The sequence below is a fragment of the Prunus mume genome, linkage group LG6 (genome assembly GCF_029339155.1).
Source record: "Prunus mume cultivar Tortuosa linkage group LG6, ASM2933915v1, whole genome shotgun sequence".
NCBI lineage: Eukaryota > Viridiplantae > Streptophyta > Magnoliopsida > Rosales > Rosaceae > Prunus > Prunus mume.
The window spans coordinates 16,992,916-17,009,047 of NC_142703.1; the positions used below are offsets into that span (position 1 = coordinate 16,992,916).

At 38.4% G+C, this 16,132-nt stretch overlaps 2 protein-coding genes across 2 annotated transcripts; one reads left to right on the top strand and one right to left on the bottom strand.

Moving 5' to 3' along the window:
• The first annotated feature begins 8,869 nt into the window (after positions 1–8,869).
• Positions 8,870–11,624, top strand: HDR (4-hydroxy-3-methylbut-2-enyl diphosphate reductase). The gene is made up of 10 exons (XM_008238530.3): positions 8,870–9,229; positions 9,318–9,514; positions 9,600–9,779; positions 9,871–10,002; positions 10,099–10,173; positions 10,275–10,380; positions 10,471–10,565; positions 10,860–11,045; positions 11,176–11,262; positions 11,397–11,624. The coding sequence occupies exons 1-10, from the start codon at positions 8,971–8,973 to the stop codon at positions 11,460–11,462; spliced, it is 1,383 nt and encodes a 460-aa protein (XP_008236752.2). The 5' UTR covers positions 8,870–8,970; the 3' UTR covers positions 11,463–11,624.
• Positions 11,625–11,949: 325 nt separating this feature from the next.
• LOC103335535 (cytochrome c biogenesis protein family) lies at positions 11,950–16,132 on the bottom strand. Its single transcript, XM_008238549.3, has 8 exons — positions 15,602–16,132; positions 15,002–15,221; positions 14,798–14,909; positions 14,044–14,316; positions 13,508–13,773; positions 13,054–13,210; positions 12,877–12,960; positions 11,950–12,535 (listed from the first exon to the last, which is right to left on the bottom strand). Exons 1-8 carry the CDS (start codon positions 16,041–16,043, stop codon positions 12,380–12,382), a joined length of 1,710 nt encoding a protein of 569 aa, XP_008236771.1. The 5' UTR covers positions 16,044–16,132; the 3' UTR covers positions 11,950–12,379.

The window sequence follows — 16,132 nt, forward strand, 5'->3', positions numbered from 1 at the left end:
CCGTACATACCCATATATAAATATATATATATATATATAGATAGGACTCTAATATAAAATATACTCATCTCCATACTAATGTACCGGGGAGACAATCCAACTGGGGGATTGTTAGCTGGTACGCAGGATTTCCGAACACTAACCCGCGTCCAGGGATGAGTAGTCCAACCGGGGGACGGAACTCCATAGCTCACACACGGCACCGCCAACGACACGTAGCTCACAAATCTCATAACAAGTCCTACGCAGAGACAGTATCATCACCCCACCGGCACGCCAACGACGTGTGTGATGATACTCAAGCAATATACATACTTCCCATACGCAAGACCGCCAACGACACGTATGGAAAGTGTCTCACACACCGGCACTGCTAACGCCATGTGTGAGACCCGTAATCTCATGGCCTTCCCACCCCACCGGCACTACCAACGACGTGTGTGGGAAGCCTAGTAACTAGGGAATGGTACTCACCTACCATACTCATACATCTCACAACCATCCATAAAACTCTTATCTTTCCACAATCTCACCACAACAACCTCTCATACTCTATACATAGACAATATAGATAGCCATCCCAAAATCCATATTAACATAATCATCATATTCAAATATATATGTCCATACTCAAAATATATATAGTCAAGATATATAAACATATTCAAAACATCAATCAAAGACTCATTAAATCAAAGTCACCATCATTTAAAGTATATGCACAAAACTTTCATAATTAAAAACCATGCACATGCTTAAAACAAAGTCCACTCACAAGTAATCCCAAGCTGCCCGGCCCCGTGAGGGTCCCGCCTGCGAGTGATCAACCGAAGTACCTATTCCAAGATACAAATCCTTAATTAACAACACGTACTTCCAAAACGGAAATTCACGAAAGGAAATACTTAACTCCCACGTTCCCTGCGCCACGCCCAACGGAACATCCTACGGTCCTGCATGATTGGGATTCGCTCCCAATCGCACGGTGATCGCGATTCCCAAACTTCGAATTATTGAATCGAACATCCGGGGCTCCAATTCACGATCCGCGAATTCCTACAGGTTTCTAAGAGTACCTAGATCAACATACTTCAATTTGGAAACGATCCAACGGTCAGAACTTATCGAACCCGGATAACGCACAATATGCGAAATCCGTTCGATAGTCAAACGATATCCAAATTGAGATCCGCGAAATCCTACGCACTCGTGACAACCTAAGGATCTCAACAGGATGAAAAACAACTTCACCCACCTTGCCCACGCTACCACACGCGCCGCAGTTTGAGAGATTTCACGGAAAATCTCCAAACCGACGCTCACCCTTCCAATCCTAGATACTACTCAAGAATGGAGCAACTTTTTCAACTACGGCAACGTCCAATTCGGACGGCAAGTGGCCGGAATTTCAAATTGAAATCCGGCCAAAACCTAGATTTCCAAATCGATTCCAAACTTCAAATTCGATCTAATCCTAACCCAAAATCAGCTAGAACACGTAAAAAGGATGAGAAACCTCACCACCCGGAAATGGTGGTGGAGGAGAGAGATCGAGCGGGAAGTTCCAATGGCCCGCCACGATTCTCGCATTTTCCGCGAGTCTCGAGGGTTTCTGTACGTGGCCGGGGGAAGAGAGAGGGAGAGGTCGCGGTTCGAACGGACCGGTCTCGCTGACGGGTGGTCGGAGGTGGCGGCTGTGTGGTGGTTTCCGATCGGTGAACAATGACGGAAGGAGAAAAATCGCAAGGAGAAGAAGAAGACGCGGGAGGAAGAGAGAGAAAGTGAGGGGTAAATGTGAAAATCTGATTTTTACCCCAAACTGACTTCGAAATAATTACTGCTCACATCGAACAAGTTTTGATCGCCTAAGCTTAAATTCCGATTCAGCCTACCACTCACGGTTTCGTCTCAAGTACCACCTACGCAGCCACACCACTCACGGTCCCAAAATCTTCCCGGTTAAGAAAGTGACCAAAATCACCCTTAACCCAGGAGTAATTTAATATTTTCCCTTAATTAAATTAAATAGGAAAATAAACGGAGTCGGGGTGTTACATTTTTGGGTTCCTACTTGTCAATACTATTCATATCGGAGAAGATTTTCGGTTTCAAATTTCAGATACATTTCAAAATTCAAATTTCAGATAAATTCAAAATTTGAATTTCAGATACATTTCGAAATTCAAATTCCAGATAAATTTCCAATTCCAAATTTCATTTGAATTTCAAATTTCAGATAAGATTTTCATCCTCTAAATTGCGCAACGTGTCATCTCTATCTGTCTAAATTTTTCTATAAAATCAGAGGCTCAACTCATACATCCCACACCATATCTTCTCTACATCTTCATTTCTCATATTTTAGATTTCATTTATCAGATTTTAGATTTCATTCTCCATTTTCAATGTCAAACATGGAAGATGTTTTGGATAGGCAAGAGCGAGAAAGGCGAATAAGAATGCGCAGAAGAGCTGCAAGCAAAAGGGCGCAAAGAGAACTAGATGAGCAACTTGGTGTGGCTTGCTATGGGAGGAAGAAAACCAGAGCCGCTGTGGTTCACGAGAAGGTCGGGTAAGAATCTTCGGAAGATTATTTTATCCCACAATCTCTATACTCTGATGTTCATTTTCGAGCAAGATATAGAATGCAACCTCATTTGTTCAATAAAGTCATGCATGATATTTGCAATTATGATGACTACTTTGTTCAAAAGAAAATTGTGCCGAGATTTGGGCTGCTTCGAGCAAAGTTCACAAATTGTGATAATGAATGTTGGCGTATGAGACATCTGCTGATCAGGTGGATGAGATTGCCCGGATGAGGAAGTCCATTATTTCGGAAAGCTTGGTGCGATTTTGTGATGCAGTGGAAAATCAGACACTGTGGACTACTGCGAGACCTATGCCTAGGACTGCAACGGCTTTTACAAAAAGCGAGTCTCGTGAATTTCCGGAATGATTGGTAGCATTGATGCATGCACCGGCAATGGAAAATTGTCCATCTGCTTGGCAATGGGATTATGGTAATCGAAAAGGGCGAAAAGCATCATCCTCGGCGCTTGCCGGTTTTGGTACTGGTTTGGCACGCCTTCTTTGAGTTGCCGGCTCTCAAAATGATTTGAACGTCCTGGGTCAATCCCCGATGTTCAATGATATTTTGAGAAGTGAATGCCCAAATATCACATATCAAGTCAATAATACCGTCTATCAAAACGGGTATTATCTAGCTGATGGTATCTCCCCGAGATGAACAATATTTGTGAAATCAATTCCACATCCTCGATTCCAGAAGGAAATTTTTTTTGCTGCCTATCAAGAGGGGTACATAAAAGATGTGGAGAGGTGCTTTGGTATCCTTCAAGCTCGGTGGGCTCTTATCAGGGGAGCGACGCATCTATTTGACGAGGAGGTGCTCAGAAGTATAATGATGACTTGTATCATCCTCCACAACATGATTGTGGAAGATGAGTATGATTACGATGTTGATGAAGTGTATGAACCAGATCCCATGAACACGACCTTAACACGAATTTATGAAAATCTATGGGGCCAAATGGAGAACCAATGCAGCATGATCCGTTGGTTAGAGACGGAACTTTCATGCATCGTATGATTGAGCGCTACACGGAAATGCAATCGTCAGATATTCATGAACACCGTTAAGTTGACTTGATGGAGCATTTGTGGGCGGTGAAAGGCAATGAAGGTCAATGAAGTCAAGTGAAGATGTTTTTTTAGTGCATTATGTTTATGTTGTATTTTTAGTTATGCTTTGTTGTTTTTTTATGCTTTTGTTGTGGTTTGTTTATTTTTTATGCTTTGGTTGTGGTTTGCTTTTTATGTATGGAATGTTTTGAATAAAAAGGAATTTTGTTGAATATTTTCTTCATTCACTACAAGAAAATCAATACAACTCATAAAATAAAATACATGAATTACCACTAATTTTTTAAAAAAAAAAAATACAATGAAATGAAAGGCAAGCAAACTAATTTAATGGTACAATGAAATGAAAGGCAAGCAAACTAACTTAATTGTTTTGATCATTTAACCAATCCTTGTTGCTAGGTCCATCGTCACGAAAAAGTCTTCGTCTCATAACATCCTTTCGTTCTAGCTTCCAATATTGTTTTGTTTCAGGGGACATATGGGTTGTATCCATGGTCATTGTTTCCCGATCCTTATTTTCAATCTTTTCTTGGTGTGCATACTCTCTTTCTTGGCTTGCATACTCCCTTTGTTGGTGTACATACTCCCTTTCTTTTGCATTTTCTACATCAATTGCCCTATCGTGCTCTTGTGGTTTCATGTCCATTTCAATTCTCATGGCTTGCATCTTTGAAAGTTCCTCCAAAAATTTAGATGATGACTTGGTAGAATTACTCTCTCTCTTCGCCTTCGTCACCTTCCTCCCAATAGGCCTCGGCTCTTTTTCGATAGGTGAGTCTTGATTCATCGGGGAATCCATATAGGTGAATTCAATGCCGGTGTCTCATGGAGTGGCCTCTCGTTCAAGACTACCGTCGGACCCATTGGAATAATTTGGAATTTCTTACAATTCTTCACCACCTCTCAACAATGGGTATGGTTGAAACTTTTTTTTCCTTGCCCAGTAGCACCAAAAAACATTTGTGCTTGTATAGTCTATAAAAAAAAAATGAAAATTCAAGAAACTTTAAAAATTATTGGCAACGCAACAAGTATAAAAAAAAAATGGAAATACAAGAAACTTTAACAATTTATTAGAAATGCAAAATAAAATTTAAATATTGCAACAAACATTCATATTAATATTGGAAATACAAAAAATATTAACAAAATATATAAATTGCAAGAAATATTTAAATAAATTTTAATATGACATAGAAATTAATAAAACAAAAATTACAAATAATTTACCTCACTGGTAAGGTTTTCCCCGCTTCTATGGTTGTCCATAGCCTTTGTCAAGGCATCCCTCCATTTCACCAACTCTTTGTTAAGAATTTTCCACCTACTAGATAGTGCCTGATCTGTACAAGTTGAACCAATTACCCTTTCACAAAAATCCTAATGAATTTTTTTCCACGTATGACAGAATTTCATCTCATTGCCCGTTACGGGACAATGACTAATGTGGAGCCAAGACTCACACAAGCTAACATCTTCCGTGACGCTCCATGCCCCTCCGGTTTCACTAGAAGAACCCATAAATTTTTTTAGAAAAATTCAACTTCAAAGTGAAAAAAATATTGATTACAAAGTGAATAATGGTAGAATGAGAAGAAAATGTATGAAGAGTTGGTGTTAAAAGTGAAGAGTATTGGTTGGTATTTATAGGAAAAAAAATCAGTATTTTTTGGGTATTTTTCAAATTTTTTTCGATTTTTTTTTCATGTTTTTTTGGCGTAATAACAACTGCTGTTGGATTGCCGGAAGAAATGAATCGGAGTGCCTAGAGCATCACCACGTGGAAGAGAGCCGCTGGGTGCGTAGTTTCGCTTTTTTCATTTTTTATTCGCGAAAAATGGCTGCCGCTGGATTTGGAATAAAGTGGATCGGACAATACCGAGCGCCACGTGGAATAGACCCGCTGGGGGTCATTGTAGCGGCGCTAATTTTTTTAAGGTTGCACGCGCCAAAGTTAAAAATTTTAAACAAGAATATTGACGCCGCCGCGACGCCAAGATTAACGCCGTGCCAAAACGAAGTTTTTCTATTCGCTAAACCTCCTCAAGGGCTAGCCCAGGCAGATTTTTTTTTTGCTGGGGCCCACACCTTGCCCTGGCAGATTTTTGTTGCTGGAAACACCATTTTGGGCTTGCCCCCCTCCCAGCCCTCCCCTAAGGCCCCTTGCTGGAAATGCTCTAAATGAATACATAAAGCCGCCAAAGGTTTTTCACAACATGAACGATACAGAGTTGCTATGGAAAGCTTCCATGACTTATAGGATTCCTGACTATCACGCCAATTGCCAATTATTTTATTAGTAAATTTAGGCTTTGGTCAAAAAAAAAATTTCACTTTTGGAAAAAGCCAAAGTTTTTCAAAAAAGACAGAAAAACCTCTCAACTTTCAAATCAAAGACATGCAAATGTAAAGGATTCCTTAAGAAATCCAAAAATAAATAAGGGCAATTTTGTCCATTTTGGCTTCTTTTACAAAATTTCTCTCTCCTTTGTGTTTTTCCAAAGTCTCCCTTTTATTTTGGTAGTTGTTAATTAATTTAGAAAAGTGGAAAGTTTGCTAGGTTAGTAGGGGTAAATCAAGAAAATTTTATTGACATATTGTTTCTCTTTCATAATAATGTTATCAAATAAATAAAAAATAAAGAATTAATCATAGTTAAACCCATGGACATGTGTCAAATTTTAGGAGGGGTGGTAAGGGTACACCTAGGGTTAAGGTGGTGAGCAAAAATGCACACAGAAATAACACTATTTTACTATTATCGACCAATAATGTTATGACATATTAATAACAAGATGCCAAACTTTCCAGAAATTTGATTCTCTACATTTTACGCCAAACTTCCCAGAAAATATTAAACAAATAAAAGGACTAAACTTCCCAGAAAATATTAAACAAATAACGGAGTGGATGAGATGCTCGCCTTTAGTAACAAAGATGTTCAAATTGTTGACACTACTTGCCCCTGGGCTTCCAAGGTTGGTTTTTTATTTTATTTCAATTTTTGAAGAAAAATTAAAATATGTGTCTGTTTGTGTGAAGGTCTGGAACACTGTGGAGAAGCACAAGAAAGGAAACTGTAGCCATTGCTTCATTTGCTGGGAAGCACGTTGGTGCAAAATGCGGACGAGGTATACAAGTGTTTTATACTTGGGTTCGAATCCTCCTCCTCGTCTGATATCGATCGTATAAAGAAAATAATCGAATACTATTTGAAAGTAACTCAACTCAACTCACCTGACAACATATGGCAGACTCGTCATTTGGCTTGTCCAAATCTTATGTAAACTTAATACAATTTTATGAGTCTTATACGGTTACAAACTTTCTTGAAGTATCATATAATTAATTTTAAAAACAATTAAAATTGTTTGGTAATTCAAATTTTGTAAAGAAAACAAAATTCCGTTGACCAATTTAAAATAAATCTTGGTATATATAGTTAATAAATTAGAAGTGCATCCATGACCATGAGTGCATTTTTTATTATTATAATCATAACATTTATTTTTATTCAAAATTATATTAAGATCATGAAACAATATTACCTTCTATTTTGATATGTGATTAATGATATAATCATGTTATAATCAATGTTTTGACCAACTGACCTAACCTACGTCTGCTGCTTTATTACTCTTAAATTACCAGTATAGTTAAGGAAGTTTTCTATGTTAATAATGTTTTTATTTAAAAAAAAAAGTGCACACATCCTCGGTTGGACCTACTCACAATACAAGTCAACAATCAAAACAATATGTAGTCATTTTCAAAGACTGTTTGGTCATTTAAAATGTGAAAAACGAACAAAAAAACAATGTATAGTTTGTTGGATTGACCAAAACGAAAATAGGAATAATGAATCAAATTGCTAAACAATTTATGATTTAAGATACCTTTTACTCCTTAGAAGAAAACCCAGAAGTAAACCCTGATGATCATTAGATTACATCTCTGTCTTAACTTTCTTAAATGAGGACATCCTCAAACCGCAGAAAGCCATACATTTTTTGAGAGTGAAAGGTGTGATTTGTCTGTCTTCCTTTTACAGGAGCGACAAGATGCAATGTACAAGCTGGTTAAGGAAAAGATAGATCTTTTCTTAGTGGTTGGTGGATGGAACTCAAGAAACACGTCTCGCCTACATCAGATTGCAGAAGTCATGGAATTCCCTCCTATTATGTTGGCATTGAGAAGAGAACTTTCTGCATCAAGGTCCTCTTACTATAGGTGTCACAGCTGGTGCCTCTACTCCAGATAAGGTAATTTCCAACTGCCTAAATTGTTTATCGTCTTAATTAGCTTCATCTTTCATATTTTCCATTTGGGTTTTGGCCAGGTCATTGAAGACATTCTTATTAGGGTGTTCGACATCAAGCGTCAAGAATGCCTGCAACTAGCATAGAAGCTGAATTGAAGCCAGAATTTCAAATGAATGCAATGTATAAAGTGTAAAATATTAATATTGTTAAATATTAAGAATAACAAATTATCATGTGCTTATTGTTAGTTTGTTGATATTTCCAGATTTTTGAACTATCGATATTTCTGAAATCAATGATATTTAAGATCTTGGTTATATTCATGGCTACTCGAAGCTCTTTCATCTGAATATGATTTAACATGTTCACGTGTGTTGAGTTGATGACATGGATGATATTTCCCACTACAATTACTTATAAAAAAGCGACCCGAACTCATGATACACCACGTGGTCATACTTCAATACACACTACAATTACTCCAAAAAAATTACTTAATTCCTCTGAAAATTGTAATTGTGCAACTTTTTACATGACCTTTTTCAAAATTGTACTTGGCTTCCTTTTTGAAAATAATAAATTATATCGTTTCTTCCATAAAAGACCTAACCAAATACTTCCACATCTTTCCTTTTTGTCTTGGAGCGAACGAATTGTTAGATAAATTTCCAAATCCACAAATTTTTTTTCTGTCCCATTTTGTTTAAATGGTAAGAGCCATTAATTGTGTTTACAAATTTGATGGTACATTCCAAAAGCAAGGTGCTTATCACCTGGTCTTTTCAGTAATTTGACATGTAAGCCAATGCCGTTCAGAATCGAAACGACGACCCCCTAAATCCGATCCTCTCCGGAAAACGACAAGCTTCCAAAATAGAAAAGAACACATAATAAACAAATAATTATATAAAAACACGAAATATTCATGGAGCACAGGCACATTGTTGGTCTGTAGATAAAACGAACACCACGAGTGCCAATCCCACCAGTCTCTCTCTCTCTCTCCACGCGCCTTTCCTTCTCTCTCCCTTTCTCTGCCATGGCGATCACTCTCCACCTCTGCCGCCTTCCATATCGCACCGATCTCTTCTTCTCCGAAAGCCTAGCCGGAAAGATCTCTCTGAGTCGCCGGAAAGTCATCTCCGTCCGATGCTCCGGCGACTCCTCTTCTGCTGCGGTCGAGTCCGATTTCGACGCCAAGGTCTTCCGGAAGAACCTCACTCGAAGCAAGAACTACAATCGCAGAGGCTTCGGCCACAAAGAAGCGACCCTCGAGCTCATGAATCGCGAGTACACCAGTAAGCTATAGTAAGCTTTTAGTTATATCTCCTCGGAATTTTTTTTTTTGTCTGAATTAATTGAGTTTTTGAATTTTTTATTTTTCAGGTGATATTATAAAGACGTTGAAGGAGAACGGGTTCGAGTACACGTGGGGAAATGTGACGGTGAAGCTCGCCGAGGCGTACGGCTTCTGTTGGGGCGTTGAGAGAGCCGTCCAGATTGCTTACGAGGCCAGAAAGCAGTTTCCTGATGAAAGGATTTGGATTACAAACGAGATCATCCACAATCCAACGGTCAATAAGGTCTCTTTTTATTTTATTTTATTTTCATATTCAGTTTGTTTACTTTGTTTACATTAGCTAATTAAGTTAAGATGAATCTGGGCAGCGATTGGAAGAGATGAAGGTGGAGAACATCCCAATAGACGAAGGGCAGAAGCAATTTGAGGTGGTGAACAAGGGTGATGTGGTCATTTTGCCTGCTTTTGGAGCTGGAGTGGATGAGATGCTCAACTTGAGTAGCAGAGATGTTCAAATTGTTGACACTACTTGCCCATGGGTTTCCAAGGTTTGGTGTTTTATTTTATTTGAAGTTTTCCCAGAAATTGACAAAAATAAAAATTGGGTCTGATACGTAGTGTGGGTCTTTTGGTGTGAAGGTTTGGAATACTGTGGAGAAGCACAAGAAAGGAGACTACACATCAATAATTCATGGTAAATATGCTCATGAGGAAACTGTAGCCACTGCTTCTTTTGCTGGGAAGTACGTTATAGTGAAAAACATGGATGAGGTATACAAGTTTTGTACTTTGTCATTTGTTGGCGTTCTTCAAGTTTTCAGCTTCAAGTTTTGTGTAGTGATGCTATTGGTTTAAATATTTTTTCAGGCAACATATGTGTGTGACTATATTCTTGGTGGTGAACTGAATGGGTCTAGCTCAACTAGAGAGGCGTTTCTAGAGGTGAATTTTTCTTTTTGTTGCTTATATGAATTCAAATGGGTCTGTTAATATTTTGTGCATCATGCAGTCTTGAAAGTGTTTTTGATTTGCTTTGAATGCAGAAATTTGAAAAGGCACTTTCTCCGGGGTTTGATCCGGACAGAGACCTAGTAAAAGTTGGCATTGCGAATCAGACTACGATGCTTAAGGGGGAGACAGAAGAGATTGGTTAGTTTTTTTTGTTATGCTATGTTGGTCCATCGTTTGGCAAATAGATTTGTAGGTGTAGATTATTGACTGCATCGATCAATCTAACAGGAAAATTAGTTGAGAAGACCATGATGCGTAAGCACGGAGTGGAAAATATCAATGATCACTTTGTCAGCTTCAACACAATTTGTGATGCGACTCAAGTAAGTTGTTTCCTCAGTTCAATGTTTTTCTTGCTAGAGTTGTAGAGCATTGTGTACCATATCTTGCCTTTCATCCTCATGTAAGATTGTGTTTATAAAAATAACCAAGAAAGAAAAAGAAATGCATTTTTAATACTCCATAGCAGCAGCCATGTGCACACCCTTGTGAAGCTAGTTCGCCAATGAGCATGAACACAGAGTTACTTTATTACACTTGCTGACCGGTATGGTCATGTGCACATTTTTTTGAATATTTAGTGAGACTTAAAGGTGATCTGTCTGTTCCTTGTACAGGAGCGACAAGATGCAATGTACAAGCTTGTTGAGGAAAAGCTAGATCTTTTGTTAGTCATTGGTGGGTGGAACTCGAGTAACACCTCTCACCTACAAGAGATTGCAGAAGAGCGTGGAATTCCCTCATATTGGGTTGACAGCGAGAAGAGAATAGGCCCTGGAAACAGAATAGCTTATAAACTCAATGTGAGTCTGTAAAGACAGAATTCCAATTTAGATTGTTGTGCTTTACAAGATTATTTTACATTCAGTTGTTGTTTTTATTTTGGTATGGCTTTTGTACATACCATAACTGTCTATCATGTATTTTGTATAGCACGGCGAGTTGGTTGAGAAAGAGAACTGGCTTCCTCAAGGTCCTATCACAATTGGTGTGACATCTGGTGCGTCTACTCCAGATAAGGTATATCTCATCTTTGTGAATGTTATTTGAACCATTGAACGGCTTTTGTTGCAAGCTATGTGAATTCATATTATCTGCCAATGCTTTTACTTCTTAGCTTGATAGTTGATCATTTCCGTTCTGGTTTTTCCCAGGTTGTTGAAGACACTCTTATCAGGGTTTTCGACCTCAAGCGTGAAGAAGCCCTTCAACTAGCATAATCTAAGTTAGGCATCATCACTACACAGTAGCCCAGTTCATCACAGCTTTATAATTGTATAATCAAGATGAAAGTCCTTACTGTATCTTTATTTTGTAAGGCTCCAGGACCCTAGAAATGTAATTGCTTGACTTATATGATATAGAGGTCAAGGTTGTATTTCTGGAACGTCTTCCTGATATGCAGATCAACTATTTGTCATTTGGTGAGAAGTTCGTGTGGAGCATATCAAGTCCTTACCAATAATTTGTCAGAGAAAACCCGAATTCGATTAGTGACGCATGTCATCTTGGTAAGAAAAGGAAAAAAAAGTGAACTAACCAACCTCCTGTTCAAAATTAGGCCTAATTTGCAACTAAAAAGCGAATTCTGTGAGAGGAAATGTACAATCATCTTGACAAACAAAAGCAATATATTTGCAACACTTGGTCTCACTAACGAAACGATGAAAGAGCTGAAAAACAAAACGAAAGGATGGAAGCCAAGTCTGTGTAAAGAATGGTACCCTTTTCGAATCCGACAAATGCGGAACTGTTACAATATGTATACTAAGTTCAATACTTGTAGGAGAAGCAACTATACAACATATAAATACATACAATTTTAAAACTTGGACTTTGCCTGGGAACCACAATACGAATCATGTATAGTGCTGGTATGTATACATTGAAAAGCAAATTCAACTGGTCACTCTATGTGTTGAATTGTGCCTCGAAAAATAATTTTTGGATGAATAAAGTATATGAACTGCTCCACCGATCTGTCAAATTGTGCTTCATAAATGAGTAATGAATTCTCTCTCTTTTCGTTTGTACTGGAAAATCATTTTAGATGGGACCAATATCTGGATTTTTACTTCACTAGCCAGAAGAGCAGCATCTAATCCTGCTCTTCCATTCCATCTAGATGCCCCAGAAACTAGCCAACAATGCTATCTGATTGCCTGGAAAGAGACGAGTTAACTAATTCTGGAACCCGATCGAGTAAGCGGTTCATCTCCTCTGGAAATTCACCCTTTGCTCGGTTAGTTTTTCCTCCTACGATCACTGCTGTTCCATCTTGTATGGCCCATATCTTTTGTTTGAGCAGAGGAGAAAACAAAGAACATAGCATATAAGAATAATCTGGGGGAACACTTTCAATAATGGTAACAATAAGCAATATCAATGTAACATATAGGCACCCAAACCAACTATGATAGGTCTTCACCAATCATAGTAGGTATCGACCACAATGTAAAGTCCATAAGATTCTATAAGATCCAACAATAAACAAATTCCACTATAATAGAGAGAGTGCACACTTGATGACACCAAATTACATGTAACCTGCTTGATGAAGACAAATATAAAGCATTTGAATCGTCATGAAAAGAGGGCTACATGTTTTCTGGTTTATAAACGCACAACACTGACCTGTGAATGAGACAGAAAACTGATGCAAGTAGTGAGCATTAGCGCACCAAATCCAGCATATACCACCGGCACTCCCGGGTCAGTCTGATAAGAACAAGGTTTAGTTTCAACGCTGAATGGATGCAGGTGAAGAAATTTGCACATTTCTTTTCGTATTTAAAGATGTTTAGTTGTCACCTTTAAGTCAAGACCGCTACTCCCAATTGCATCTACAATTACAACTTTGGTGCCATCAATTTCAATTGGAAGCTTGGAACTTGGCCGTCGAATTCCAGCAAATTTCCCTTCTTGATCATACAGGACAATTGATTGTAGATCACGGGCAAGCATTGATCTGAAATTACAGAAAAGAGTGTAGATAAGCAACAGCCAGAAACAATAATCTGCCGGAATGAAGGGGCACTATTCCTTCTCCCCTCACCAACCCCCAAACACCCCCCCCCTTTCTTCTCTTCTCCTTTCTATAAGAATGAAGGGGCAGGGGAAATAAATAAATCTGTAAAAAGAGTTTTAAAGGCTCTCCATCCCAATTCAGCCTTGGGTAATTGTTCAAAACACCAATAAGAAAACAATTTGGAGTTAAGCTATCTACTTTGGTACAAGAAGACATAGCTGTAAGACAATCACATACATTCCCTTAACATCAGGAGAATTAACATCTCCAACGGGTAAGAAGGTTCCATAAAGCTTCTTGTCTCCATTGATCTTAAGAGGTGCCACCGCCAAATTAAAAGGTCCTTCATTATCCTTAAGTACTTGTAGCGCTGAAATACTCCAATCTGTCTGGTATATGGTGATCCCTCCATACCTTAAAGGGTTATTTACACTGATTGTTTTCCTTAGCACCTCCTTACCCTCAAGGTCCAGTAGCGAAAGATCAGTGTAAAATTGTGATACCTGTGACATAAACAAGGGCGTGAGAAGGTAAACCAACTAAGCATTTGGCAGTACCGAGCAAGCACAGCTAGGAGGTGATTATGTCATTATAAAGATCATCATAAGAACATGCCAGAGTTAAGATGGCACAAAGCAAATAAAATGGAGAACATCTTCAGGAAGCCTCTTGATCAATTTCCAAAACAGAAAATACATTTGTAGCAAAAGGTTTCCACTCTTTATATATATATATTTCCGCTAACAAACATAGACATAAACATAAACATTCACCTCGCCACTGTCGTAGTAGGTCATGTAGAATCTGTTGACATGAACCTCTGTATTGAAAGCCTCAGTTGGCTTAGAGAGAAACCCGATTGGGCCCATCACATCTCCTATAACAAAATTTAAACCCTGTGGAACTGTGACTGTTCCTTTGAAGCTCCCAGTTGCGCTAAGAGTTCCACCTACCATTATTAGCAGCATTGCTAAATGTACTCCAATAGGGGCAAACCGACCAGCCAACCCCCTGAAAGCATATAAAGAAGGCCCCTTCAAGAATACCTGAAAGGATGAAGCCATCCACACTGAACAGGTAGCAATAAATAATAAATATAAGGAACTAAAATTCAGAAGGGAGTATTAACATATGCAAGGTGATATCTAATGCCAATTTAGATTAAACTATTATCAGTAAATGAGAAACACAAAACACATAGAGATACACTTATAATCCATTTTGCTTAGAATAGACAGAAAAGTGTCAATTTGTCCAGCTACCAGTAAAGTTAAAAAGAACATCTTCAAGACATGTTACTTCATTCATACAGGACCATATTGCCTGTAACCTTGTCTGTCACATTGTTTTCAGATTATAATATTTCCTAGTTAAGTATGTGTAAACTAATCGTAGAAACTAGAAAGTTAAAGATGTTAAAAATCCATAAGAATAAAAATAAAAATAAAAGGAACTTAAAAAAAAAGAGAAAGAAAGAAAGAGAAAAGAAAAAGGAAGAAATAGATGAAGAATATGAAAGTATATAACCTCATATCCAGCTCCCATAAGAACAACACCCAAATCTTGAATTGATGCTCTTGGCAAAGACTCTGAAAATTCCTGCTTATTGATGGCCTCAGAAGATTGCAAAAAGTTCCATCTGTTTTTACCAATTAAATTATTGGTTAATAGGGTGGTGCCCACCTCATTTTCACTTTGGGGTTATGAAGTAAACTAAAAAAGAAATCAAACCTTCTTGCAACCTTGACAAGGGGTATTTGTGTAGTGTAAGTGCAGGCCATTAGTGATGCACCGAGGAGAGCCAATAGTGCAAGGAAAATGGGGGATGTGAACATGTGGTCAAACCCAAGGGTAAGAACCCATCTCCAAGTGAAAATTCCCAACACCGGATTACTTTCAGGGTACTTATCGAAATAGAAATCCGGGGCCTCACCTTGGTCAATGAAAGTTCCTGCAGAAGCATTGCATTGCCAGAACGCCTACTTACAATTTTGTCCGCAGATAAAGAAAATCTATCTTTATAACAACTCATCAACAAGACATAATGTCATGAAAACATGATAAATTATTCTCTTGAACATGAGTATCATTAGGTGCATTAAGAAACAAAAGCATTTGTTTAAGCTATATTTGTTAAGAAAATATAAAGTAATGAGCCTAGGAAACAAGCTACCTTGAAGAAACTCTTAACTGTCATTTACTTAAGCAAATTAAAAGCAACTACTAACAAGCATTAAGCATCAGCAAGTAATCCCGATTAACAAAACAATAACAAAAAATAATTAAATGCTTATGTAAATAAAGATAGCAAACCCAAAACTCAAAACTTACCCAGAGCCATAAGACCAGCAATGGCGAACATTTCTCCAATAGCCAAAGGCAGATAAGACAAAACTGACAAAACCCTTCTGGGCAACCTCTTCACCAAACCCATTACTCCACTCCCACTTCCTAACTTCGCCGGAGCTTCCTCGCTTCCGCCGGCGCCGCCACTCTCCTCCGCCAACGGAGGCGGCTCTCCTTCAGAGAGTATAATCTGCTTGGCAATTTTGTTGCTTTTGGTGTTGTTCTTCTTGTTATCTCGAGGGGTCTTCAGCTTACAAGCGGTGGTGAATGAGAAAGGTGTCTTCTTGAATGAATGTCTGTGAATTTGACAATTGTGGGGAGAAAATGTGGGTTTCAAGGTGCAGGGGAGTAGAGGGGCTTTGAGGAAATAGGTTTTGGGTAGACATGATTTGGGGGTTGTGGTGGGGTTTAGATTTAGAGCCTCCATTGTTGGAGACTCGTGAGAGCTGGAGTGTTATCAGCTCCAAAGCAACTGTGTCAGTTGAGGGACTATGAGGCGTAACGACCCGTAGTTTT